The sequence below is a fragment of the Actinia tenebrosa genome, unplaced genomic scaffold (assembly GCF_029948245.1).
Source record: "Actinia tenebrosa isolate PJP-AT-01 unplaced genomic scaffold, QUT_ActTen_1.0 PGA_scaffold4__44_contigs__length_22323623, whole genome shotgun sequence".
NCBI classification, from domain to species: Eukaryota; Metazoa; Cnidaria; class Anthozoa; order Actiniaria; family Actiniidae; genus Actinia; species Actinia tenebrosa.
Genome location: NW_028292581.1, coordinates 18,496,761 through 18,524,652, shown reverse-complemented (window position 1 = coordinate 18,524,652; position 27,892 = coordinate 18,496,761). Strand labels below are relative to the sequence as shown.

General features: G+C 37.9%; 6 protein-coding genes across 6 annotated transcripts; 3 read left to right on the top strand and 3 right to left on the bottom strand.

Annotated features, from left to right (window-relative positions):
* Positions 1–39: 39 nt before the first annotated feature.
* LOC116292257 (major facilitator superfamily domain-containing protein 6) lies at positions 40–3,983 on the bottom strand. Its single transcript, XM_031699536.2, has 3 exons — positions 3,822–3,983; positions 1,012–2,433; positions 40–715 (listed from the first exon to the last, which is right to left on the bottom strand). The coding sequence occupies exons 2-3, from the start codon at positions 2,429–2,431 to the stop codon at positions 486–488; spliced, it is 1,650 nt and encodes a 549-aa protein (XP_031555396.1). The 5' UTR covers positions 2,432–2,433; positions 3,822–3,983; the 3' UTR covers positions 40–485.
* Positions 3,984–5,276: 1,293 nt separating this feature from the next.
* On the bottom strand, positions 5,277–7,733 carry LOC116292258 (uncharacterized). The gene is made up of 3 exons (XM_031699537.1): positions 7,518–7,733; positions 6,740–6,905; positions 5,277–6,109 (listed from the first exon to the last, which is right to left on the bottom strand). Exons 1-3 carry the CDS (start codon positions 7,626–7,628, stop codon positions 5,367–5,369), a joined length of 1,020 nt encoding a protein of 339 aa, XP_031555397.1. The 5' UTR covers positions 7,629–7,733; the 3' UTR covers positions 5,277–5,366.
* Positions 7,734–9,799: 2,066 nt separating this feature from the next.
* Positions 9,800–11,069, top strand: LOC116292259 (uncharacterized). The gene is made up of 3 exons (XM_089036889.1): positions 9,800–10,031; positions 10,153–10,295; positions 10,956–11,069. The coding sequence occupies exons 1-2, from the start codon at positions 9,844–9,846 to the stop codon at positions 10,292–10,294; spliced, it is 330 nt and encodes a 109-aa protein (XP_088893015.1). The 5' UTR covers positions 9,800–9,843; the 3' UTR covers position 10,295; positions 10,956–11,069.
* Positions 11,070–11,441: 372 nt separating this feature from the next.
* LOC148907388 (uncharacterized) lies at positions 11,442–14,221 on the bottom strand. Its single transcript, XM_089036854.1, has 5 exons — positions 14,179–14,221; positions 13,298–13,352; positions 12,703–12,894; positions 11,855–12,105; positions 11,442–11,695 (listed from the first exon to the last, which is right to left on the bottom strand). The coding sequence occupies exons 1-5, from the start codon at positions 14,219–14,221 to the stop codon at positions 11,442–11,444; spliced, it is 795 nt and encodes a 264-aa protein (XP_088892980.1).
* Positions 14,222–15,612: 1,391 nt separating this feature from the next.
* On the top strand, positions 15,613–17,737 carry LOC116292266 (uncharacterized). The gene is made up of 3 exons (XM_031699548.2): positions 15,613–15,767; positions 16,006–16,092; positions 16,222–17,737. The coding sequence occupies exons 1-3, from the start codon at positions 15,683–15,685 to the stop codon at positions 16,830–16,832; spliced, it is 783 nt and encodes a 260-aa protein (XP_031555408.1). The 5' UTR covers positions 15,613–15,682; the 3' UTR covers positions 16,833–17,737.
* A 650-nt stretch (positions 17,738–18,387) lies between these two features.
* On the top strand, positions 18,388–23,726 carry LOC148907387 (NACHT, LRR and PYD domains-containing protein 3-like). Its single transcript, XM_089036888.1, has one exon. The coding sequence runs from the start codon at positions 18,483–18,485 to the stop codon at positions 22,059–22,061; it is 3,579 nt and encodes a 1,192-aa protein (XP_088893014.1). The 5' UTR covers positions 18,388–18,482; the 3' UTR covers positions 22,062–23,726.
* Positions 23,727–27,892: the final 4,166 nt, after the last annotated feature.

The following is a 27,892-nucleotide window of genomic DNA, read 5'->3' as shown; positions in this document are numbered from 1 at the left end:
AGCTTGTAATTCTGGTTCATTTGATTGAAGCATGTTCAAATTTGCTAGTCTTACCAATGTTGAGATGCTTTCTCAAATCACGCTTTTTACTAATTAGTTTGAAATTCAAAACCCCACCCAGTTTCTTTTCTTTAAAAAAAAGGGCCAATTGCTGAGTTTCAATCAGCTGATAAGTCTTTTCATCTCATTATCTGCTCCAAATGATTGTCAAACACTGACACCACCATACTGTACAACCAAAATAATTTTATTGAAAACTATTGATTCAGCCGATGAACATTCCGCACGAGACAGGAAATGACGTCAAATAAAACCCAGCAATTGAGAAAATAAATGGAGCAACCACAAAGATGTTATTCATGCTCACTTAGGAGCATTGGTAACTGTAGGGCGATGCATTGCCACTCAACGTGTATATATCATATAAAAATATGTAGAAAAAATTAGACCCCTTTTGGTGGGTTGGTATAAAGCAAGGACAGGTCTTATTTCATTGAGATAGGCATGGGTGCGGAAAATCTCTTTTCTTGATCTTCTGTAGCACGCATGACAGCCCAGTTGATACCGTGTGTACACAAGGAGAAGATACAAATGCCAGTAGCAAACGCGCCAAATAACATGAAAGTATATCGTATGCCTAGCGACATCACGAGGAATCCACCAATAATTGGACCAACACCGAATCCAAATCCCTCTAGTAAAGACTGTACGATCCCTGAAAGGAACAATGGGGAACTATAATGGATCATAGTAATAATAATAATAATCGTCTTTTTCTAGAAAGAGTGACACGTGACAGAGGGGGAGGTTGGAATTTTTGAAACCCTGCATGAAAAAAGGGGGCTTGAAATAATTGATGAATAATATATAGAATAGCTTTCAAAATGTTTAAAATAGGTATAAGGGAAGGAAAAAAATGCACTTTGCTATTTTGTCACTTCTACCCCCCCCCCCCCCTCTCGATAAATATTGAACGGTTTCTAATGTAATTTTCTCTGCTTCAGTACCAACCTTGTACAGTGGCTGCCCACCTAAACGGCGTAATTTCTCCAAAGAACAAGATCACAGCCACTTCAGTCAGCGCTTTGATAATGTTCTGAAACACTTCGGGTATGATTGCCAACCAAGGGTTCTTCACTAAGCCATACATGACGAATATACCCGAGTACAGAAGCAATGACACATGTGTCACATTCATCACGCCAAGGAAGCCAATGATAGGCCCTGACACCCTGAAGGCCAGAATTATGTAGGTGATTCTGAGAGCTAAGGCTACGGTTATGATAAGGTTGCCCCTGCTACCTGCAATATCGATTACGAACCAGAACATGAAGGTGTTGAAGGTACCATTGAGCATACCAATGCAAAAAGTGATTGCCAAAAGAGAAAGAGACGAAAAGTTCATTAAAACATCTGAAAGGTTGTTAATGCCATTTGAATCTTCCTTCCCGTTGCTTTCCATGTCGGCTGACATGTCTTTCTTATGGTCACACGCGAAGCCCAGAGCTGTAGGGAATGCTAGTGCCATCCAAAACACGATCACAATAACTGCAAATAGATAGTTCCCTTGTTCGATACCATTTAGAGTCACGTGCTCGTATCTTAACAACGCGTAAATGATAATCGTTAACATTAGCTGCCCCACGTTACCCCACAGGCGAACATAACCAAAGTTTTTCTTGTCTTCTCCAAGAGCTTGTAGCGTAGCTGCATCCGCGAGACTGCGCGCTGGACCACCAAGGAACTCCCCCACGGTAATAATTGCCAGTATGATCCAAAATGTCGATATGACGTCAAGTTTGATGTTGAGAAGGGAAGGCTTTGAAAGGGTGGAGTTTCTGGCATGATCACTTTGATTCAACCTTGGTATCTCTGGCGAATCATCTGTCATGAGCTGGTACCCAAGACAATTCCCTTTGAAGCAGTTTTGAAGAGTATCCAGAAAATCTTCCGCAGGGGGGTCCCCCATGGGAGCAATTGACGTTATATTAACGACCCATGTGCCATTTTTCATATAAGGACCCTGAGGAATGGGATCGGCTGGATGAGGAATCAAGCAAAGTAATGGTGTAACAATCTGTGCAACTAGACTCATAAGCAACACAACTTTACGAGTTTCTGGTTTCTCGGCCAAAAGACCTAAGAAAAACGAACCAGCTCCGCGGAGGAATGGGGAGATTCCAGCCAGCACCCCTGCATAGTGAGCCGGCAAGCCAATCTGTTTGAAGTACAGCGGTAGATAGACAATCTTCATCCAGAATGCGCCAATGAAGAACATATAAAAAGCTTTGTACCAAACCATTGATATCTTGTTCAGACAACTGCTTTCTGCTTTTTCATTGCTCCATTCCTTGTTCTTGTCATCGTCTTCTTCTCCGGCTTCTGAAGGCATAATCTTTCTTTGAAAGAAAGAATGAAGGAATTTCTCCATTTCTTGAAAAAACAAATCAAAAACAGTTTTTGAAACCTCTAAAATGAAGTACTTACCGAAGGCAGTTAGTTGAAAAACCAAAGGCTACCCAATCCCGGATATTGACATATGTCTACTCGATAGTAAATATTATCATGTATTAGCCATCCCGAGGTTGAAGAGAAAACCGGGAAGAGTCTGCATTACAGGGCCCAGTTGCTCAAAGCCCGATCAGTGCTAATCCTGGGTTAACTCTTAATAAGACCTATAGAGTTAATCCTGGATTAGCGCTAATCCAGCTTTGAACAACCCGGCCCAGAGCATTATGTCACTGTTCTTGGGGAAAAAGTAAATTCAAGACAGGGAGACCGCCCCTCAGTGTACAGTCATGCCACCCAGTTTTTTTCCTCAATCTCGAAGCGGTTAAAAAGATTGAAAATTATAATGATAACTACATCTTTTATTTAATATGAAAAAATATGAAAAGTACCAACTGATTAGATTTGATTGACGGCAGCGAAAAACCAAATTTCAGCGTCCAGCTCGCAGACTCAGAGATCGCATGTTTTTTTGAAAACTGCAGTAATATAAAGAATCAAAAACCATTTACGCTACACCAGGATGAAGTAAGGTCAACAGACGCGCGCGGCCATAATTTTCCCGCTGGCGCGAAATGATTAACAGCTGAACATAGATCGAGTGATGATTGACATGTACGTCGTTCTAGAATGATATCTCATTTAATTTTTTTTTTTTAAGTTCTAGGGCTCGTGTTTGTAAAAGAAAACCCTAGAGTACGATTATCTAAATGTAATTAATTCAAATACCGTCTGTTACTTCGATCTAGGCAATGAATTAGAGTAAAGTGATTTTACTTGACCCGTTTAACGAAGTTGTACAATTAGTTTGCAGCAGTCAAAGTAAAACAATGGAATTAGTGTGTACTAGAGTGCACGTGCATAACATATGCCCTTAAAAAACTTTGTACGAATTTGCACAGATTTGGGCAAATTAGTAAGTTTAGTAGACCTCAGTAGATCGTAGACCTACATAAATTTGCATAAATTTGTTCAGTTTTTTTAAGTTAGCTTTTTCAAGTTGACTTAATTCTCAGTTCAAGAGCGAAGTAAAATCGATCACTCTAATACGGTGATAAACCTTAGCTAGACGAATAAAGAATAGCTCATCGATATAGACCTTGTACACTGATCTGATTATCGATACTTGATAAAAAAATTTTTAAAAATTTATAAAAAATAATAATAAATGATAAAAAAATCCCAATGTTTGAAGATTGAAAATAATTTCAATTGCCGCATTACATATAAGACACAGATAGAGAGATAAATAAAAAAGATAAGATAATATTGTATAAAATTATAGCATCACAAAATACGACATTAGCCGTTACCTTTTAATTGTTCTTCCCTCGACTTTTCCAACCAGCTGCCCTATGAAGTTTGTCTGTCTGTCCACGGTGACAAAGTGCTACTAGTTCAAGTAAGTGAATCTTGCTTTTGATACTAAACCTTTTTTAGTAAATTCTGGGATTTTTTGATAGCTAGATATCAAAGTCAACGTCTTGGAGTAAATAATCATTTGAAATACACATTGAACAATATACTGCCTGATGTCGGTTGATATATGTAGTGTGACGTCACCGGTCTTCCAGCTAATTTTACCGCGTAAAAACATTGCAGTGCATAGTGTGTTGCGCTAAAAACTTTGAGAGCCTAATTAATACCGCTCTTCTCTTTGGGGGTTTATTAGTGACTATGCTTTGTGAAGATAAGAAGGGTGGGTTGGTGGGGTAGGGGGGGAGGGGTGGGGGAATGATGGGCAGAGATGATTGTTTGGGGTGTTGGTTGGGGGAGATCGAAGTTACTGACATGGAAAAAGTTTCAATCATACTGCAAATCAGCTGTAAAAGACCTCCTATCTTTGTTTCTATAGTATTTTTAAACTAGACTACACTCATTCCCTAGTAGTATCGTTCCTTTGTTTAACGGTTTTGGGCATAAAAAGACACGTGACATTGGATACAACCCAAACAAAGAATCTTATTGTTAAGAGAATAACAAGTGGTTCGTAATTGCAAAATATAACGCCCAAGGTAGAGATGTCTGCTTTTATAGAGTAGTCTGGCAAAAATACGAATTCAATACGCAAGTCACTAGATTTAAATAATTTTGGGGTTCAAGAACATAGGGCTTTAGAAACTGAGACCAAAATGGTACATGGAAAATCTGGCGATACTACGAGTGGAAGTGTTCATAAATTGTTGCTGACAGAAAACGTGGAGGCTTTTAAAACGTTTCATATTTCGACTGTTTAATTTCACGAAAACACCTTTTGGTCTCAGCTTCTATATTCTATGCTTTGAATCCGACAATGATTTTGAGTGTACATTAATACCTATTAGCAACGAAGGGCGAATTCACGAGGACAACACGCCATCGATCTTCCACCCTCACAACTTTCTAACGTATTACGTGTGGAGCATAGGTAGCCCAATTCAAGACTTTAGCATTATGTGCTCAGCCCCATTTTGAGGTCCTAGACACCTCTTGGGAATTATTGATTTCCATTTGACGGGCTGCCTGTGGTGGGTACAGTAACCTGAATAGATTAAACAACACATAAGGTTCCCGAGCGCATGAGAGAAACTGCAGCCTGAAGAGAAAACTAAACTAATAATTTTTTGAAACCATTGGCATTTTTTAGTAGCCCTGTCCTACCAGATATCAAAGCCCAACCCTTGATTCTGTTATTTACATTGCTGCCGGGGTGATATGCATTTAATGCTATACTGCATTATGCTAGGTCTACGAATGTGGCTGTAAAAATACAAGTTCAAGAAACTGGGTACAAAATGAATGAACTTTATTCAACGATATAAGCTAAGCAATGATCTTTGATCACGGTGGATGAAATACGATGTAGACATGATATCATTTTAGCCTGTTGCTGCAGGAACAGGGGCAGCAGCAACAAAAGCAGGAGCTGCAGCAGCAGCAACAGGTGCAGTACCAGGGACAGCAGCTGCAGGGATGGAAGCAGCTAAAGCCGGAGCGGGAGCAGCTACAGGTAGAGCAGCAGCAGGTGCAGGTTCAGTTGCGGCTACCAAAGGAGCTGCTGCAGCAGGAGTATTAGCAGGAGCTTCCACTCTTGAAACTACGGCTGGGTCTGACTGCGGTGCTGCTGCTGGCAAAGGAGCAGCTACTGCTGGTGCTGGAGCGTATACAACAGCAGGAGCTGCGACTGTAGCTGGAGCAGCAGGAACAGCATTTGGACGTTGAGGTGCGTCACTTTCAGGACCTGCTGCTGCTGCCGATGGCTGTGCCTCTCCTCCAGCAGCTGGTTTATTAGCCCCTTCCCCACCTGCAGGTGGTGATGCCGGTGGAGCTCCTCCTTCTCCTCCTCCACCATCAGGAGCTGGTGAGCCTCCTCCACTAGGGGGCTTTTCTCCTCCACCCGCGGGAGGTGGCGGTGGGCCCTCTCCACCAGGGGGCTTTTCTTCTCCACCAGGGGGCTTTTCTCCTCCATTAGGGGGCTTTTTTCCTTCACCCCCGGGAGGTGGCGGTGGGGCCTCTCCACCAGGGGGCTTTTTTTCTCCTCCAGCCGCTGGTGGCTTCTCTCCTCCTGGTGGTTTCTCCTCTCCTCCTTCTTTTCCTTCCGATTCGTCAGGAGGGCAACAGCCTGAAAAGTACGAACATCATTCATAATAATATGCCTCTTTTTCTTCTATTTTTATTTTGTCGTTTCTTCTCAATCATAGCTACAATTTCCATCTTATATATAACTAACCACGTAGCTAAGTTACCGGCCTAAATTGGGCATTAGGGGACTCTAATGTTTGCAAAATCTGTGACGTTAAGGGTATAGTAAATGTAAACATCTTCTCTTCGCGGAACTTTCATAGTCTGTCTTCCCTGTGGATGAGTTGATCACATTACTAACAATGCTTGAATGAAATCTCCAATGAACAGAACCCCAAAAAGAAATTACTTACTCTTCCGTTTCAAATCTCAAGTCTCTATCACGTATTTTGTGGCAGAAATCCATCTTAGAAGTTTTCAATGAAGCTTATTCTATTTTTGAACAAATGCATTCTATTGGCGCTAAGTGGTCCACCTTTGGTACCAAATGTTTTCCCTCATGCCTTATTTGGTGATGTTTATACCCATTTTAGACCAGAATGCATCTCGTTAGCCGAAGTTTAAAAAAAGTACACTCGACCTTAGCTGAAAGACTTTATCGTTCTTACTGCGCATGCACGATACAGTCCTATTTCGTCGGGCGTGCGCAGTAAGGTTGTAACTGACTTACATGGCATCCAATGAGGACAATTAAACGCTCCATTGCATAGCCCACCATCCCCTGGTATCCATCCATAGTTAACTATTCCTGGAAGTTGAGGCATCGCAAATAAAGGAGCTCCTAATGAAGCGAAAGGCCTGGGTCCTACTCCCATGATGCTTCTCTTTCGTATTGTCTGTCGTGTAAAAGAGAACAGAAATTGGCATTTTACTTATTTGTATACAAATAGGCAAGTGTTATTGAAAAACTTCGAGTTCGTAATTGCATGGTAATAGTTTTCTTATTACTCAATCTAAAGAAAAAAAGATAAATAAAAGAAAGGAAGGAAGGAAGGAAGGAAGGAAGGAAGGAAGGAAAGAAGAAAGAAAGAAAGAGGTGTAGTGTCGATTCTATAGGAGTAGTGTTTATTGGCTTGTGTCAGTACTAACCATCGTATGCAGGAACAATACTTGACTCATTTAAATATTTAATATAAACGCTTATAATCAGGGATAACAAATTCTTTTTCCAAAATTTCTCGCAAAGCATTTCCACACGAATAGAAATTATGTACGTTTTCCTTATTTCTTTGTAAGTAAAACTACCGATTTTGACATTCAAATATTCCAATCTCGATTTTTATGTCCATCTCTTACTTACACCTCTTTTTTACCTTTTTTTTTCTTCCTTTGTTTATCTTTTCTTTCTATCTTTTCTTTTAAATAAAGAAACTCCTCTGTGTGTTTACAAGCTTTTAGAAAATCACACCTTCCAGCTAACATTAAATCTAAATATTTGTCCTTCTCACCTGATTCGGTTTATTGTAACGTCGTAGTGTCTTCGTGACTTTCAATGGTACTGCCGACGAAGTAACGAAAACAGCCGAGCATAGCCACAATATTGTCAAACAAGCTTTCATGTTTGTCACCAATTTTTTTTTCTTATCAGAAAAGGCAATACGAATGAAGTCAAAAATTGGATTTCTGATGGAGTGCAAAGTGGTCAGAGTATTTCGACTGGTGGGCCAAATTTCTTGCTGGTTATAGGGCTGTAGCGACGATTAGCTAAGAATATATCTACCGGATCGTATCTGTCAGTCGATGAATACAACGCCTGCTAAATGAGCACAATGGATAAACGAATCTTTTAAAGGCCATATCCACGCTTGGCCAGTAAAGATATTAGAGATTATAACTTTAATCGTCTGTGAAAACATCGATATGAAATATTGCACTCTTTTAAAAATTGTCTAAGAGGCTAAGAATGCCATAAATTCCATCGACAAAAAGTTGATTTCTTTTGTATTTTCATGTTAGCCTCCCAACCAAGATACCTTTGAAAAGGGTCTGGGTTTTTTTTTATTGTTTTCGATTTATGTTTAATAAAAATGCAACTATATTTTTACTTAAATAATCTTAAAAAATTAAGGGGTCTTTATCTTCCGTTGTCATTCAATATTCATGGCTTTATCAATGGCAATGTTTACCTTCACAATGAACAGTTGATTTAATACTTAAAAATTATTAGAAAACTAAAAAAAATATGATCGAGTACCTCACGGTGTCTCAGGTCAAACGTCGAACTTCACGAACCGAACTTAATAACAACAAAGAAGACCGCCTTGTCATCCATTGTGATAATTAGGTTCGGCTCATATGAAGTTCGTCGTTTGACCTGAGCCTTACTGGGGTTTGTCTTTTGATATTTTTGCGCTTAGGGAAATAAAAAAGTAACTGTTGTAAAGAATGCGGTACTTGATTACATAAGTCATCCTTGGTTATAGCATTTGAAAATGCAGGCTTGGGAAAAAATGGCCACCTGAAATCTAGTATTTTTCTTTAGTGTAGCGCTCTAAAAGATTCAATCAATACTTAACGCTATCCTGCTAAAGACAGACTAGACTAAGTTCTATTAAGCCATTCAAAGGTCGAGAAAAAAACTGGGTTTTCGTTGTTGGCAGTGCATTGTATTTTGAGCTTGTTTTATGGACAAAATAGACGCCATCTTGGAAATATGTCCCCTAGAACAGCCCCACAATGCTCTGCAATGCGAAATCGACCCAGTTTTCTCCTCAACATTGAAGCGGCTAATAATTTATCTTACATTGGTTATAATAAAGCTTATCTCGTACCCAGAGCCTGCGTAGCTTTTGGTCTGCGGCGAAGAACGAGGGCTCTGTCATGATCCATTTTCCGGAAGTGAAATGTAATCAATGAAAACCATGCTTTCAAACAGAGTTCAGTGTTCAGACTTCCGATCAAATAAAAATTAGAAATTGGAAACATATATTTATTTATATTTTTGGCACATCTTTGAACGCATACGCTCTTATACCGGAAGTCCAAGAAATACTGGTCTCAAAAAATTGGTTATGCCAGAGCAGGCCAGAAGAAACGCAGGCCCTCGGTACGAGATTTTACGAAAATCAGAAATTGACGCATGCGCTACTGAAGACAAAAATTCTGATCAGAGCCTGCGGAAAGCAGGATTTAAATCTTTTTGATATTTCCTAGAGAGAAACGCAAGCGTATTCCTAATACCCGAGTCCAAAAGACGGGTTCGCTATGGAATTTCCTAATATGGAGAGAGAAAGCACGGGACTGTTTTTCACATCAACGCATCATTTGTAGTAATATTTACTAGCCAATAGGAGGAATGTATTAGCTATGTAACGAATATGCATAGTTTAAATACTAAAATTTGAATTACTTTTTCGTAGTTGTGATTCTTAAGTACAAACAAAGTCCTGGTTTTCATAAACAGAATAAAAGGAAAATTATTAGGACAAATTCAACATTTGGGTCTAAATTTTAATATTTCATTTGTAAGAACGAATTAAAATACTTAGCAATTGGTACATTTTTATTTAAAAGGCAAAGACATTAAAAATATAAATATAAGCTAACGCATATAGTTTACTTCCATTTTTTTTAACTCGAGATCAAAACAAACAGGTTTCTGTACTATTTCAAGTCATATTTTCAAAAACATTTTAGCTCAAAAAACAGGTTATGAACTTTTGCAAATTGATGTAATTTCCAAACATTAAGTAAGTAACACGAAATATAGAAACAATACAATCAATGAATGCTATATTTATTGTACTCTATCTGCCGAGTGTCCTGGTGCTTCTCATGAATAACAAAATGGCAAGCATTCGTATTCTTGTGCTAGTTTTCGCTGTTCAAGTGTTGTTTTTCAAGGAAATTCGCTGCTCGCCAGTAAATACGAAGGAATCAAGAGATGAAGTTATAAGAGCAGATAAAATGGATGATATTATGAACGACTCACTCGACTTTCAAGATGAAAGTGAATTACAAAGGTTTGTCTTTTGTTCAACTATCCCACACAGATCCACCGTATTTTTTATCGTATTTTTTGTATTTATGTTTTTAAATGGTTTGATGAAAAAATAAATTTGTTTTAATAAATTCCTTTTTTAGGGCAACGATAAGAAAAACTAAATTGAAATTAGGAAACAAAAGATCTCCTCAATGGCCTTTTCCACCTGACCCTTGGGGTCCCCCCTACCCTGGAGATGATAATAAGAAAAACAGCAAGTCTAGTAAAACAAGTGAGCATTGAGGTACGTTAGGATTGATTTCAATGTTTACACATTTCCTCATAAAAGACTATTCGTAGTATTATGTACTTATTGACTGAGTGGGAGGGCCGTACGGGAAAATATTTGGCTCGAGGTGACGCCGTACAAATGACTGAGAGCCAAATATTTTCCAGTGCGGCTCGACCTAACTCAGTCAATAAGCATTTTTCATATGACCCTCTCGAAAAAAAAGAATAATATAATAAAAGAAAGAAAGAAATAGTAAATAAGAGCTAAAAAAGTGAAAGCGCGTGGATTCGAGTAGGGCCGTACGCATTCATTCGTACGGCCCTGCTCGCTCAAAGCCGTACGGCCCTGCTCACGCCATTTTCCCGAAGGTTTTTTAAGAGCGCGTTCCCTGGCAGATACTGGTTATATGATAATTTTGGTTATGCTATCAATCTATGCTTTCATCCCATCCCATCCCATCCCAACCCATCACATGCCATGCTATCCCATCCCATACACCTAACTTGCATCTTATGCAATGATTCCGTCCCATCCCGTCCCGTCCATCCATTTATCCATCCATCCATCCATCCATCCATCCCTCCCTCCCTCCATCCATCCCTCCGTCCATCCATCCATCCATCCATCCATCAATTCATTCATTCTTTTGAACATCTACTTTGTTTATTTCAGCTTGTCGAGGATGATACTTCACGCGGTCTCCAGTAAATTATAATGGACTGTTCTTAGTGGAAACACTACCATCAATACCATATGAAGTTCCTCACTGTATTACGGCGATCAAAGACTTACGATTACGTCATTTTACTACCAATACCACAATGCTTTGCAATATGCTCTCTCTTTGGCTCAGGTCGACAAACGTTGTATTCGGCTTTTCTTCTTCAAATCAATAATGCAATTAAGACAGTTGGTGTTAAACAAAACGAAACAAAACAACGCAAAGGATTTTATATGCATAGATAGTTTTCAAATAATCATTACGCTATACCAGGAGTCCTTGTCACTACGAGAACCCCAGTCACTACGAGTCTTTCCATCTTTATACGCTGCCCAATAAAAATGACGGGCAATGACAGCGGATGTAACACAAATCCATTATGTCATATCCGGTTCATTAACATATGCTACACTGTATTCCATTACGTCATATTTGTTTCAAGATCCAAGCGTCATATCCGGTTCCTCAGTTTCGTGTTGACGCTTATTCTGGGGTGACATATCCATCCAAGGTGGCCACCAGGGCATTTGAATCATTGGTCCACTACAACATGGAATTTCATCGGGGGGAGGGGGCGGGGGCGGGGGCGGCGGTGGGGGAGGAGGAGGAGGAGGTGGTGGCGGAGGTGGTGGCGGAGGGGGAGGGGGCGGTTCCTCGCCACAGCAACCACCCCCATCTTTAATTCGTGCATCTGTAAAAGAAAAAGACATATTTCCTTAAGCCCTGGCTTTAATCCCTTTAGTCGATCGACGCATATCAAACCACAGGAAGGATTATTGGTCAACGTATCAGTCAACCAAAAGTTCACAAACATTTCAGACCAATGACAATAACGATGACAATGACATACCTGGCTTCTGTCTTTGTCGGTACACATAAATTGGTACTTTATTCGCGTGTAAAGGAGCATCCCCAGCACTTAATGGACCACTGTTTATTACTTGCTGTGGTACCGCGGCCCCTGGATGACTTGTGATTTCTTTTGGGCCACTATTAGCAGCATTAATATTGGAATCTATAACTGGTTTGTGGACCAGTTTCAAGTGGACATATTTGCCTCGCTTGAAATCTTTGACATCAACGGCGTCTACTTCTGTTGACCTGAATTGGGGTAAAAAAAAACATTTCTGTTAGTTTCTGTCTTTCTTCGTTCGTTTGTTTGTTAATTTGTTTCTTTTGTTATGCACTCTCAAGTTCTTTGTTGCTCTAAACTAGCCTCCACTTTGTGTAGAATATTCATGTGTTCTAATGAAGGTTTGTGGAATTTCAAAGTGTTTGTATTGTTGAAGTGGTGCATTCTTTACGTACTTCCCCAGGTTATAACCCTGAGCAAATTAGTCTGTGCGTAATAATCAAGTAACACAACGGTGACATTGAAAATAGTCTATTCTGTTTTATCATAAATTTAAAACACTACTTAAAGTCAAACTTCTATCTGTTTTGCCCTTCCTTGACTAAAATAAGTGCCCAGACGTTGTTGCAGAAGGTTCGATAAAACTGATGCTTTGCTTGGAAAACCTGCAAGGCCCGGTCCTAAGCAATCTCAGCTAACAAAAAGTACCTATAAATGAGGCAGAACTTGAACCCTGATCCTAACTTAGCTATAGCGACATTCGTTAAACTAAAGCTTTCTTAAATATTAATATTATCAAGCAAAGGATTAATATATGTGACTCGTTATTCAAAAAAAAGTCTTACCTCTTTTCAACACTTCTTGTCTTAATTCCTCTTTCGAATTCATTTAAATTAGCTTTCTTGTCTCTAAATTGTATAGTTTCATCAAAAAAATATGCTTGCACCTGGATACGAAAAGCTAAAACAAAACATAAAAGATTTGACTTGGAAAAGCATTTCTTGTCGAATTCATCAGCCCTTTCAAGGCATTTAAGTCTTCAGTAGAAATATGCCTGTGCTCCGACGAAGTTCATCTTCTTGAAAATCTCACATCTCTCTATTAAAATACCAACTATCCTAACAGTCTTATAATAAATATATCTTCAAAAAACTCAATCTCAAGTGGAATTCCTTAACGTCTAAGCATCTATAATTAATTTCATATTAGTTGAACTTACTAAACCTTGAAACCAATTGAACGGTCACCCGTTTATAATCAAGTGGATTTTCTTACTCTAATTAAATGCTTCTTTGCTTTAAGCTCAGATTTTGTGCATTTACCGTGCTCAAAGCTATGATATTTTAGCATTATACATATGAAATTGAAAGAGTAGAGTCGAAGTTGTATTTAGAATACATAAACTTTCATTATTCCCCTTTGGTGTAAAAGTACTCGTACCTGCTGCAAAGAGACAGATTTGTGCTCTCTGTAAATAAGTACATGAAACGTTTTCCTATTTTAGTTAAAAAATGTTACATAAGAATACATAAAAGATATTATAAAATAGATTTAAAGTGGATACCGGTAAAAAGAAATGTCTAGAAAGACTTCTTGCGCGTGAAAATGTTTAACGCTTAGAAAAATTTGCAGGTAACTGGCTGCTAATCAGAAGTAGTCAAATCAATGAGTTTTATTTAGGATACAAATTATATTCGGTGGTTTTATATTTTAAATTGCATTCATGTGAAATCACAGGGAAATACGGCCACGCCCTATTGCTATCGAAATCAAACATTTTAATGAGATAGATATAGATATTTTTCAAAGCGTGTAAAGCGCCTGCAAATAGCTTTCAAACTACTGAGTTTTCCCACCGATTTGAGCAAGGTTTCCGAAGCATTTCAATGGCGTCCACATTCGCTGAGACTTAAGTATTATTTATTTGAAAAACCTTACTGGAAGAAAAACAGTAAATAAAGAAGGCAATCTATACACATAACTCATATTTTAAATAGCTTTTGAAATCAATCAAATTTTTAGGTCAGGCCTAGAGTCTTCTAAATACATTAGCCCTCTGCAACGCGCATGTAAAACTCTGTTTAAAACACTGCTGGTGATGTGCTGTTAGAACTTGACAGACCAGCAATATAGCATGTGGTGGTTCTTGGGCTGCCTGTGGATCATGCGTACTGGGACACAATGGAACAAATGTGAAAAACGTGAGATAGCTAGTGGGTTACCTGTGTAGGTGATGTGGTGGGCCTTGGACTACCTGTGGTACATGCGTACTGGAACAACAAAAAAACATGAATAAATAAATGTGTTAGCTACTGGGTTACCTTTGTCAGTGATGTGATGGGCCTTGGGCTTCCCGTGCAGCATGCGTAAGACAAACTGAGTAGAAGTAGACAGGGCTAAAAATGTATGCGCATGCGCCAACAAGAAAACAAACATGGCTGCTTTTTAAGAGAAAATAATTTAAGGGCTTTGGGCAAAAGATTGACTTCAGACTTCAAATGAATCGTACGATGAAATACTGAACACAGATATTTCTATCGGTATTTGGTGTCCATCATAGTACTTTAAGACATTCATGTAATAAAGACATTATTTTATATAGACTGCAGTCATGTTTATTCCCTCCAGATCGATCAGAATTAAAGCTTTTGTTTCTGTCCTTTTCTAACTAATCCCGAAGTGCTTAAATGCAAGGATAGCTGGTCAAAAAGTTATTGTTCCATGCAACATGGCTACCGCGTGAGAAACGTCTATAACTGCCTTGTCTCTCTGTGCTTAAGATTTTAAGGGTATTCATTCTCAAGGTTGCGTGCGCACCCAAATTTAAGGAACTTGACGGGCCACGATACCGATAAGAATTCATAAAATCGAATTCATAAAATCGATTATTCTCCTCTTTAAATATAAAACTGGCTTCTCAATTTTAATGAATTTGCGTTTTTCAGTTTTGTGGCCCGTCAAGTTGGATGCGCACGCAACCTTGAGAAAACCGTCTATCGAAAAACATCAAAACCAAGTCATTCAAGCATGAATACTCCTATGCGCATGCGCTTGAGAAGTACATCTTTGACATTACTAATCTCGTACCCAGAGCCTGCGTTTCGTCTGGCCTGCGGTGAAGAACGAGGGCTCTAGCATAATCCATTTTTTGAGGCCAGGATTTCTTGGACTTCCGGTATAAGAGCGCACGCGTACAAAAACTTGCCAAAAATTAAAAATATTTTTTCCCGATTTTTCTATTTTACTATGATTTTTACTTTGATTTTGACTTCGATATAATTTTTACTTTGCTTATTTTGATCGTTTATATGGCTTGTCAGATACTTCGTTCTTCGCCGCAGGCTCTGGGTACGAGATTCAGTGACATTACTGGATTAGACATCTTTTCAGATTTAATGCCCAATGCTTTCCCCTCTGGGCACAGAATTATGAAAGAAAATAATTCTGGCTTCCCCTATTTCCTATATATTAAAAAAATACTAAAGGATATTCGGGTCGTTTAAAATATTTTTCTTTTATAATTGATGTGGTAGATATATTGAGCGGCTGAGTTAATTCTCGATAAATACAAAGATCAAAAGTCACCCTTTCTAAGCTGGTAAAGTCTTGACCTTTAAGGCTCTAAATAGTGAACTACTGACTTTAATCAAACTAAATGTTTACCAAAAACAACCTTTTCTTTGATCTCTTGTTTACACAATCACTCTGATTGACAGCTATGAATTTTTGAAAACCAGACGATGTGATTTAATTTTGTTGTTGTTAAGATATAGGTCAGTCAGTCAGCTAACGCATCCTTCTTTGCTGCTATTTTAATTTCATATAATGAAGCTGAAAGTGGTTGTCACTTGTTTGGCCGTTATTCTATTCTTTTTCACACCTGTAGATTTGAAATCCGTTACTAAACAAGGTAGGTTATGCTAATGTATACAAAACTGCCTTTGAAATATTTTAAAAATCTGTCTCTCTCCCCCTTTACTCTGCCTGTCTCTACCCCTTTCGCTTTCTTCTTCCCTCTCTCTCTCTCAGTTTCTATTCCTCTCCCTTTCTCTCTTCCTTTCTCTCTCCCTTTCACTTCTTTTCCTTCATCTAATTCCGCAATAATATAAAACCGACAAATCGATTCACCCTTATTCTTTGGACCATAGATGTGCAAGACCAAGAAGAGAAGCAGGAACAGTCAGTTGTGAAGACGGTATCTGAAGAGCTTCAGGGTTCTGGAGCAGGAAAGGAAGGTACACAATAGTTTTATTATAGCTATCCTTAAAGTTTGAAATAAAAATATATATAGCATGAGTGGTTCCAAAGTAACTTGCTTAACCAAATTGAGAAAATAAATGCTTGTTCAAAATCTTATTTTCCAGAAGAGGACACCGTTGATTGTGACGAGGAAAAACTAAAGAAATGTAACATTCTTTGCAAGAAATCGAAGGCAGTCGAAAAGCGAAGCACTCACAATGACAAGACTTGTGAATGCAGTAGGCAGATGTGTAAGAACGAGGACCCAGAGAAACGACGAAAAGAGTGTGACGAAAAGACGAAGTGTGACGACAAGACGAGGTGCAAGAAATGTGCAAGTCATTTCCATGCTACTGGAGGTAAGAAGGAAGGCAACTGCACATGCTCCAAGAAAGCTTCTTCTCCCGTCATGCAACGCGTGTTTAGTTTCCCTGCCATTATGATTGCACCAATCAAAGGCTACAATACACCAGAGAAAGAAGTACAGGGAAAGAAAGGTACAGCTTCGAAGAAGTGCTGCTGCCACGATTGTTGTTGCTGTTGTTGCGAGCCTTGCTGCTGTTGCCACGAATGTTGCTGTTGTCCATGCTGTTGCTGCTGTTGTGAGCCGTGTTGCTGTTGTTGTGATTGTCATCACTGTTGTCATCACTGCTGTGATCACTGTTGCGATCACTGTTGCTGCAAGAAGTCAGGTGCTCAGGGAGCCATTAGACCAGGACCCCAGGGTGGCAAGTGAACAACGCAATCTCAATAACTTGATTCATTCTCTAGAGATAAATAAGGTCAAAACAGCAGACCCGATTAGCTTGGACCTAATGTTTCTATTTCAGACCATGTGTCATTCTCTTTAGTTTAAGTTCTTTGTTTGAATTGTATCCATATTCATATGTCTTTTCATGTGCAACCGTTAAACAAAGAAATGTTATTTTTGGGAATGACACGTGGTCCGGAACGGGTAAACATGCCCAAGGTAAAGAGTTAGAAAATTCTATTGTTGTTTCAAGGGCGCTAGGACAGACGGATTGGCTTATATATCGGTATGTTTGTTTCACATATTCATAGATATTAAAAATAATTCACTGATCAGTATGTTTGTTTCTAAATAGATACTAACCGTACGAGACGAATATTTACCGCTGCACTATCCGTGCAAAGGAGCGCCGGCGTCGTTTCGTTAGCGATTACTTTCTTTAATAAGTTAATCAAATTTACCTTCAGTGCAGAAAAATACAGTAAAATATTTTACTAGTACAGAGATAGTGCAGCGGTAAATACTCAGAGCGTACAGCTGATTCAAACCAGAAAGACCGTTGGTTGGAAAGAAGGTTTACTTCTAAAATAAGTGAGCCGTAATTAGTATCTATTCAGAAACAAACATACTGATCAGTGAATTATTTTTAGTATCTACGAATAAGTGAAACAAACACACCGATATATAACCCAATCCGTCTATCCTAGCGCCCTTGGTTATTTTATGGTGAAATCATACGGATTTTGTCTTCAAATATATCAGAAACTATAGTACAAATGAATGTACTGTTGTAAAAACCTTGGCACGAGCCAGTACACATTACCCTACGGCCTGGTTTCTGCCATGTTGTTGCTATGCAGAGAAGAAAAGTAAAACTTATTTTTCACCAAGGACTTGTAGACTATTTTACTATAAGTGTCTGTTTGCATGTTGATATACAAAGTATCTGTATGCATTTTAATGTTAGATTAAAAAAATAATCCAGAGTCTTTCTACCCAACTGATTTGTAGAATATCCCGCAAATCATATGCACATACTAATGACCATGACTTACTATTGCTATATATGCGTCGTTCTTCAAAGAGTTCCGACAGCTGAATATGCTACCCACCTGGAAAAGTTTGGTTAACTAATATAACTTCGTTTTCGCAATAGAAATACCCATCAATTCAAAATTATTTTACGACGTTGAAAACGTACTTGCCACATCATCTAATCTTAAAACTCATTCATTTAAGATAGCTTTTTCTTCGTAATTTAATTTCGCGCTTAAAACAGACTTTTTTTAATTATCATTATTATTATTATTATCTGGCTTTACAAAAAACGTGACACTGTTGCGTGAGGAAAATCGACTCACGATTAATTTTAATTTTTTTGATTGAAAAAAATCTAAGCTTCGAAAATACTTAAAACATTTCATGAAGACTTTTCTTGGTGATACAAACAAAATATCCAACAAACAGTTTTGTGTGATGCTGCAATTTAGATTTTAGCTTTCTGATGACAAAATGTGAATAGATTTTTTTTTTTTTTTTTTGGTGTATTGGGCCCCCTGTGGAGAGGGTGTTCCCTCAATAACAAACAGCAGCTGCTTTGCAAGCAGACCGTAAAGGTCTCTTGCATCAGTTCAAATGGAGAGTTTGAAGGACTTTTTATCTCCTACCACATTCAGTTTTTACGGCTATATTGTAGCTGTATTTTGTGCTATTGGCGTAGCAGCATTCTCTTTAAGTATAGGAATCTTTAGATCGAGTGAAAGACGAAATTTTCACTGTAATGTTGGGTCAAGGAATCCTGTCCTTCGAGCTACTTGTTTCGATCAGTACGACCAACAGTACAACATGCCTTTACCTTTGTGTGGATTTGTACCCTCATCCTTCTTAATTCTGACATTGATTAGCATCGTTTATTGCTGGTGCTGTGTTAAATCTCGAGTAGAAGAAGTAGAACAAGCCAGCAAGATAGATACGGAGAATCCTCACCCAAGACAAATAATCACAACTCGAAGAGTCTTCAACTGTTATCTTACTCAGCTACTTGTACGACTCATTTTGGGCATTCTGTTCATTGTATTACAGAAAGTTGTGCTTTATCCTTCTGGTTTTCCTACTAGTTTCGTTTGTGAGATGAAGTTAACGGAATCAAAAGTTCCCGAGGCCAACATGACGTTTAACAATTCATCTTTTACTATCGACTGTACGAATTCCGTGGGGTCAGACAAAGATGTCTATGCAATGACAGCGTGCATTGTTAATACGATATTTGCATGTCTTGTTGCTGGAGAAATAGCATATCTAATAAGAAAGGCATGTTTGGATAAGAACTTTATGAATGACGGTGAATTTTGTCAAAGGCATTTGTTTAATAGAAGAATAACTCCAAGCAGAATGAATGAATACACAATGAGCCAACGCAGACGAAGTATTAAAGATACACAAGTATTAGACCCAATAGTTCCTCCATCACCAGGTGAAAATGAAGGCTGCAAGAACCTAGATGACGTGTATGTGAACCTTATCATTCACACTGGAAGAGCAACTCCTGATTTAGACATGGAAAGAATGGACAAGCTTAGAATAATGAAAGAATATGTCAAATCTCCAAAAAATTCAATTAGACTTAACAAACTGGAGGAGTTGTTCCTTCCCAACAAAGACAGCAATGACCCTCGTAAGATTCTTGTTGTTGGCTGTCCTGGGATTGGAAAAACTTTGTTGTGCAAGAAACTCTTAAGAGAATTGAGTAAGAGAGAGGAGAAAGAAGAAGAACCTAAAAAATTTCGTCTTTTGTTTTTATTTCATTTTAGAAATTTCAATTCTGAAGAAATGAAAAGCATGTCCCTTCGAACATTACTAAGTCATAGTGTTTATTCAGAGGGAGAGCTAGATGCAGAAATATTTCAGTGGATAATTGAACACCCTGACGAGATACTTCTGGTGTTTGATGGCTTGGATGAATTCAAAGACCATGAGAAGTGCATGGATGAGGAGAATAGACATCCTGGGAATGGTGTTACAGATGTTATGCCTTTTGCTGCTCTTTATGTGAAACTAGTTAAAGGCAAAATCCTCTGTGGAGCTACAGTGCTCACGACTACAAGATCTTATGCAATAGGAAGTGTTGAAGGCCTAACATTCGACAGAGAAGTAGAAATATTGGGGTTTTCTACTGAAAAAGTGAAAGAATATTGTGCAAAGTTTTTCCAGGATGACGAAAGTGTAATAGAAAGAGTCTGGCAGCATGTTCAAAGCAATTTAAACCTGTTAAATTTATGCTACATTCCTGTTAACTGTTTCATAGTTTGTTCTCTTTTGAAAAAGATTATGGAACTTACAACCAGCTATTCACAAGGTGCTGTCTTGCCAACCACACTTACAGATATCTATGAAGGAGCATTAAGATTGTTCATTTTCAAACATCACCCTGAATATCAGGGCAAAACTTTGAAACGGAGTGACCTTACATCTAATGGGACATTTTCTAGTTCAGTAGAACAAATGCTGTCAAAACTTGAGAAATTGGCCAAGAAAGGAATTGATGAGAAACGACTGGTATTTGAATTAGAAGAAGTGCAGGGAATGGAAAACTGTGGATTGCTGAACCGCTTGCAAGATGTAGAAAATGCCCCATTTACTTACAAGCCTCAATTTTGCTTTATCCATTTGACAATGCAAGAATTCGTTGCTGCAAGAGGAATTGCAAAAATGGATCCTCAAGATATCCAGCAGTTTATATCTTCAACAGCTAAAGATGAAAAATGGCATCTGGTAATCCAGTTTGTGGCAGGACTACTTAGAGGTAATGAAGCCGTTGTAAATGAAGTGTTTGTAAAGAATCTTCAAGATGGCTTGTTAGTCAATAGTCATGACAGAGACAATAGAAATATGGCTTTACTCATGATGAAATGTTTCTATGAAGCAAATGATATCAGTTCTGCAGAGAGAGCAGCTGCTGAGCTCAAGTCAAACAGTGAGTTCACCAATCAAATTGAATTTGAAAATCTCAGTCTTTCTCCAGTTGATTGCACTGCAATAGTGTATTTTGTCAAACACATTGATAATTTAGAATATCTTAATGTTAGTGGGAATCCATTGGGAGATGGTGGGTGCTCAGAACTCTCAAAGTTGATTAAGGCAGGGGGACCACAAGCATTATATCTCACATGTTGTGACATTAGTGATCAAGGCCTGATTACGATACTTGATGCAATGAAAACAGCTGAGACATGTAATCTGTCCCAGTTACATCTCGATGGAAATCCTGACATATCTCAAAAAGGTTATTCATACCTTTGTGATGCTCTCATGGATGAAAAATGTAAACTTACAGGGTTATCAATTGATGATATACCTGAAGGTGAATTAATGAAACTTATCAATGCATTGAAACACAAAAATTGTAATCTTACTAAGCTCCACTTAGATAAAGGAAGCAATGGAAATCAAGATGAAAGTATAAGTCAAAACTTATATAACGCTCTTGTGGATGACAACTGTAAGCTGACAGACCTGAAATTAAGCTTCTCTTATTCATCTTCATCTATATCACATTTATGTGAAGCAGTTAAACATAAAAATTGTAAACTTACTAATTTAACATTGATACATTCTATTCTGAGAGATGAAGACATATTATGTCTTTGTGAGGCATTGAAAAGTGTGAGTTGCAAATTTGAAGAATTACATATGGTTGGTAATGTTTGTGATATATATTATTTAAGCATAGTTAATGATCATGAAATTATATATGGATTACCTAAAAATACGAATAGTCAGATATTTATATCTGTCTTCAATGAAGGTCTTTGCATCACATATGCAGATGTATCACACCTTTGTGATGCACTTATACACAAAGACTGTAAACTTACCAAGTTAAGTCTTGTTTGTCCAGCCTCTAATTCCCTAACAAAGCAGGGTATTGAGAATTTGCAAAGTGCCCTTACTCATATAAACTGTAAAATCAGAGAGCTGACTCTGTACTGCGGAGATGGCCCCTGCTTACGATTACACAGCTATACCACTCTTCCAATAACATTCGAATGTATTGATTTTTCGAGTGAGGTTCACGAAGTTACATGCAGTATAATTAGTGTTAATGGCCACCAAGTCTTAGCTAAAAAGGGTGACTCTGACAGTCAGTATGAGGAAATAGCACTTTCAAGTATGGCGTTTGATGGAAACCCATACAAAATCAAAATAGAAAGATAATTATAGATTATAGAAGTTATATTTCTAAGAATCAGAAATCCAACCTAACTTTTTAAAGCTTGTAATAGGCCATTTCACGGATCCCGTTACTCAACCTCAGCCTCGTCAGCGTGTAATTATTCTTTAGAATTTGACTACAGTCCGCAGTAATGAAAGGAATTTACACATCAACGAACAATTGAAACACTTAAAAATTTCACAGGTTGTAGGCAATTTCTAAAGAATATATTACAAGTTATATGATGCTCTTGTGGATGAAAACTGTAAGCTGACACACCTGTTGTTGAGACATGAATTTAGCATATCACATGCATGTTCACAAATTTGTAAAGCACTCAAACATAAAAATTGTAAACTTACCAAACTGACACTCTTACAAAGAGATAAGGGAACAACAAGTATCCTTAAGGACTTGGAAAAGGCTATCCTGCATGAAAACTGTAAAATTGAAGAGCTTACTCTGGAACCTCCAAACAACACAAAATTAACATTTGCTGAAAACGTGCAGTATTTTGAATCATGATAACAACAGGGTCTTGGCTATTAAGGATGAATCTGGCCAGGTTGAGGAAATAAGACTTTCAAGTATGTTACTTTTTAGACAGCCTTCAATAATCAAAATAGAACGATAGCTTTGTTTCTAGGGATAAGAAAATCAACATAACTTTTAAAAGCTTGTAATAGACCTAATCCACTGTTTTCCCATTTCAAACCACATGTCATTCCCTAGAGTATCATCTCTTTGTTTACTGGTTATGCATGAGAAAACACATGCATATGATTTGAAATGGAAAAATATTATGCCTAGGTGCATTGGGTTCATTTGAGCACTTGTAAAGTCGATTACCACTTACCATGCGATATTACCACATTGCACTTAAAAATAAAAATTGCAAACTTATGAAGCTCGACGTTCATACAAGATATAGCAGATAAAGAAATATTATGTGTTTGTAAGGTATTGAAGCATGTGAACTGCAAATTAACAGAATAACTTGTTATTCCCATGTCTTAACAATTAAATTCTTTAAGTCATCAGATAAAACTTAAAATACAAATGCAATATTTATACTTCAATTGTATGAAAATGATGAAAACTTTAAGCTTACTGATCTAGGTATATCATACTTCTGTGATGTACTGAAAAACAAGGATTGTAAACTGCAGGCCCGTCGCTAGGATCTTGAAACGGGAGGTTCGTTTTTCTACCTATCTTAGTTATGCCATTTCTTGAATAACTAAGATAGCGCTAAACATTATTTCATACTCCTACAAAGGTGGAGAGGGAGAGGGTGGGGGTTTGTTCATTCGAAACACCGAACTACCCCTAGCGGCTGGCCTGAACTTACTAGATTAAGCGTAGTAATTCCTTAACCTAAAAGCCTTATCAAGAAAGGTATTGAAAATTTGCAAAATGTTATCCTGCATGACAACTGTAAACTGAACAAAAAATTAGATTTTGTTAAATTTGCTTGCTGCATACTCAATAATAATGGAGGAAATATCACTTTCAAGTATAGTACATGTACCTGATAAATCCTCAATTAAAATAAAAATAAAAAGATAGTTTTATTTTCAATAGAATCAGAAAACCAACATAACTTTTAAGTTTGTACATGTAATTGTAGCACTTGTCAAGTTCAATAAAATATAAGATAAATGTAATTTGCAGTCTCTATTTTCATGTCATTTGAAGTAATATAATCGAAGTAGGTATTAGCAAGGTATGTTTTATGTAGGTGAAGAGGGAGGGTGGGGGGGGGGGGGGGGGGGATGAAAACATTTTAATTAAACATTTTTCAGAAAATAGCTGAAAACATGAATGGACATTCAAAAACACAGGATTGATCCTCCACTGAAGGTCAAAGTTTCACTGATGACCCTACTCTCTAAAGCACCTCAGTAAAAATGTACCTTCCTGTCCCTCACTCTATGCAAATAAGCTAGGGACCAATCATTATCATAGCCTGGGGGATTAGAAGATTTAGGGGCCGGGGGAGGGGGCAATGTTTTTAGGCAACTGGAGGGGAGATGTAACATGGTGGTAATAACACAAAAATAATTGCAACCCCTAATAATGAAGGAGGGTCAAAAAATAGTTCCTTATGGGGAATGGGGCAGTTAATATTCATGAATGAACATTAAAAATATTGATCTTTTACTGAAGGTCAAACTTTCACTGATGACCCACTCGTCTCTAAAGCACCTCAGTAAAAATGTGCCTTCCTGTCCCTCACTCTATGCAAATAAGCTAGGGACCAATCATTATTACAATATACAATACAATACAATTTTATTTGGCACCTTATACTAATAGTACATGAGTGTTTGATTCCAAATATATTATAGGTATATATATATATACTATGTATTAGATAATTTTCTTAATTCATTTTCACGTATCAGCATACATTGATGAATGTATGCTGATATGGCTCTTTGTAGAGACGCTGATTTTGAATTGATTAAGAACATAAAACGACTGTCAGCGCTCATATTGTTGAAATTAATGCTGGTGTTTTTTTCTATGAACTCTCTTAAGTCGTTTCTATGAGAGTTATATAGTGGACACCAAACTAGAAAGTGTTTTTCGTTTTCTACTCCCGACTTACACACTGGGCAAATCCTTTCATCGTAAATGAGATAAGGCCTCTTATACCTCCCCGTTTCTACTTCAAGCTTATGGTTACTAATTCTTAATTTTGTAAGCGCCACTCTGTGCTTAATATTGGTGACTTGACTTAAATATTCTTCAAAGTTATAATCCGTTTTGAACTGACGAAAGACTCTGAGTTTATTTTTATGTCTGTCGTCTTTCCTTTCATCATTGTGGAGATTACTCCATAAAATTTGCCCTTATAGCCTGGGTGATTAGAAGATTTAGGGGGCGGGGGCAATGTTTTTAGGCAACTGGAGGCTAGGGGAGATGTCACATGGTGGTAATAACGCAAAAATAATTGCAACCCCTAATAATTAAGGAGGGTCAAAAAATAGTTCTTTATGGGGAATGGGGGGGGGGGGGGGGTGGGGCAGTTAATATTCATGAATGGACATTAAAAATATTGATCTTTTACTGAAGGTCAAACTTTCACTGATGACCCACTCGTCTCTAAAGCACCTCAGTAAAAATGTACCTTCCTGTCCCTTACTCTATGCAAATAAGCTAGGGACCAATCATTATTATAGCCTGGGGGATTAGAAGATTGTAGGTCATTGTAGGTCATTGTAGCTCATTGCGCCTTTTAGTAAGTACGGGTTCCCAAAGTGTTTCTGGCTATTTATTTACATGTGTTTTTAAGAGAGAAAGATAAGATTTGCATAAAAACAATAATAGTAATAATAATGACAATAATTAAGCTTTATTTATTGAAGGTCGTTATCTCAGCTATCTGACCGTAGTTACTAAAACTAAGAATGACCTACAATGACCCACAATGAGCTACAATGACCTACAATAATGACCTACAATGACCTACAATGACCCACAATGACCCACAATGACCTACAATGACCTACAATGAACCCTCTGATCAGCCAAGAGACTCTTTCAAAGTACCGATGAATTTGAAGGTTCATTGATGGTGTTCAAAACTAAGGCATCCAGAAATTTGACATTTAACAGAAGTACTGAATGTTGGAAAGAGGAATTGATCTGAGCACTCTTTTATGCTATTTTTAGAATCTGAATATTAATGATTCTATTTTTCCAAAAGGTCTCATTAATAGCAAACTTGCTATAAGTTTAATAGACAAGACAACGCTATTCAACCGATACTTCCTACCGCTTTATTTAAACATGTTCCAAGACTGCAATAGACCTATCCCGAATTCGCTTGACTGGCCACGAAACAATGGTTTCAAGTCGAGGTTGAACTTGATGAACAAAATAATCAAGTTCAGTCTATACTTCAAACCATTGTTTCGTGGTCAGTCAAGCGAATTTGGGATAGGTCCATTCAACTCTCGTCGTCAGCAACACTGATTACAAGCATTGATCTATATACACCTAACAGCAAGAACGTTGTTATACGAAAATACCAACATTTGTATTTTAGTGGGAAAGGAAGTAATCAAAAGGCAAAGAAAATCACTAAAGCTGAACTCTTCCTTTTGTCTTTTAGTTAATTCCTTTCCCACTAAAGTACAAAGGTTCTTGCAATTAGGTGTAGGTACAATCGTTAAGAATAGGAATAAAAAAGTAAGAAAAGGCTAATGATAAAGTTTAAGACAAAACATTCTATTTTTAGAATCCTTCATTTCATCGGTTTTGTTGACGTTGTTGTTTTTTGCACGCGCATACTGCGCGCAACCAAAAGTCTGCCAAATACATAATATTAGTGCTCACACTGTACGCTATGATTACATTTTAACAAAAACCTTGTATTTAACCTTTATTAAAACAATTTTTGATTTGAAAATTACCCATAATGCACCCGATATATCAATATATAGATATTCATTTTATTTTCACTAATAGACTACTAGTTCCTCAGCCAATCAGAGCACAGGATTCTTGATATACCATTAGTAGGTTTAATGATGATAATCACCTTGGCCCAGTTGTACGAAGCCTTGGTAGCGCTATCCGGCGTATAAATCCTTATCCAGTGTACAAGTCGATGCTGTTATGCAATAAATTTATCCACTGAATAAGATTTATCTATCGGATAGCGCTATCCAGGCTTCGTACAACCGGGCCCTGATGTGAGTAAGATCACGTGTAATACGGTTTATGAAGTAAAGTTGTAGGGCCAGCCGTTCAAGAATGTGCATGCGGTAGTACTCGTTGGGCCTTAAGCAGTGCACCCACCATCTTCAAGGAATATATCGTCCAATGCTACGTCACTAGCATAGTCGCTTCCCTTGATGACTTCGAACACGACCTGTTTGTAAGATGTTAAGAATACACGATGTTGAATCTGGTTAGTGGTTTTGACAAGCAGGATCTATTAAATACGGGTGGGGCGCAGCAGTAGATGAGTACAGATGAAGGGAAGCGCAATGCTTGAAGCAGACATCCTCTTTATTAAACGCCCTGATCGAGACAACTGTCGTGACGTGAAAATTCGGTAATACACTGCCGTCAATCAAATAAATCATTAGCATACATAAAGGTACATGTGGACCGTGAGAAGGTACATGGAAAACTACGTACTCTGCTAACGATCTATATTTTTTTGATTAAAGAATCTATTCCGATAATTATACGTTAGCACAGTTGCTTCGAGCGACTAACTAGCAAACACTGAAAATGTCACGGGTTTGAATCCAGCCTGGATTTTTTCCCTAGTATTTGCTTGTTGAAGTATTATTATATAGTTAGGATAGTACGTGCGCGCCGATTGGTCGAATACTGTGCTTTATTAGTGAACGGAGCACAGTGCTGACGCCATCCGCGCGCGCGAAGTGCTGCTAGATCCTGCGATCGTCTTTCTTTTTGCGCAAAAAAATTCAATACCAAAACAAATTCAGTATGTATTTAATAAAACGAATAAAACGGCTTTTTCCGTGCTCCGTTCAGTAATAAAGTGCTTAGGAAGCGCCGCAAGCACTCAAGAAGTTCGAGAAGCATTTCCCTTCGACTCGTGCCTCTCCTTATACTTCTTTTGTGCTTACGTTACTTCCTGCGTGCTTTATCACTGAACGGAGCACGGAAAATGCTGTTTCATTTGTTAAATATACAATTCACATATATGATACCTTATAATCATTAGGGCTTGTAACAGTTACACTTTTCCTATACCACTGCTGTACCTGGTTACCGCTCTTCGTAAAAATCATATTCTTTGTTCCTGTGTGGATATCTATTACATAGACTTTCAATGACCCCA

Coding starts and splice junctions, on each gene's coding strand:
- LOC116292257 (XM_031699536.2), bottom strand. CDS start 2,431: ATGGAGAAATTCCTTCATTCTTTCTTTCAAAGAAAGATTATGCCTTCA. Junction 716..1,011: donor GTGGGCAGCCACTGTACAAG/GTTGGTACTGAA, acceptor TGTTCCTTTCAG/GGATCGTACAGTCTTTACTA.
- LOC148907388 (XM_089036854.1), bottom strand. CDS start 14,221: ATGCTGCACGGGAAGCCCAAGGCCCATCACATCACTGACAAAG. Junction 13,353..14,178: donor CCATCACATCACTGACAAAG/GTAACCCAGTAG, acceptor TAACTAAAATAG/GAAAACGTTTCATGTACTTA. Junction 12,895..13,297: donor AATCTGTCTCTTTGCAGCAG/GTACGAGTACTT, acceptor TTTCTACTGAAG/ACTTAAATGCCTTGAAAGGG.
- LOC116292266 (XM_031699548.2), top strand. CDS start 15,683: ATGAAGCTGAAAGTGGTTGTCACTTGTTTGGCCGTTATTCTATTCTTT. Junction 15,768..16,005: donor GAAATCCGTTACTAAACAAG/GTAGGTTATGCT, acceptor TTTGGACCATAG/ATGTGCAAGACCAAGAAGAG. Junction 16,093..16,221: donor TTCTGGAGCAGGAAAGGAAG/GTACACAATAGT, acceptor CTTATTTTCCAG/AAGAGGACACCGTTGATTGT.
- LOC116292258 (XM_031699537.1), bottom strand. CDS start 7,628: ATGAAAGCTTGTTTGACAATATTGTGGCTATGCTCGGCTGTTTTCGTT. Junction 6,906..7,517: donor GTTACAATAAACCGAATCAG/GTGAGAAGGACA, acceptor TTTACACGACAG/ACAATACGAAAGAGAAGCAT. Junction 6,110..6,739: donor TTGTCCTCATTGGATGCCAT/GTAAGTCAGTTA, acceptor CGTACTTTTCAG/GCTGTTGCCCTCCTGACGAA.
- LOC148907387 (XM_089036888.1), top strand. CDS start 18,483: ATGGAGAGTTTGAAGGACTTTTTATCTCCTACCACATTCAGTTTTTAC.
- LOC116292259 (XM_089036889.1), top strand. CDS start 9,844: ATGAATAACAAAATGGCAAGCATTCGTATTCTTGTGCTAGTTTTCGCT. Junction 10,032..10,152: donor GATGAAAGTGAATTACAAAG/GTTTGTCTTTTG, acceptor TTCCTTTTTTAG/GGCAACGATAAGAAAAACTA.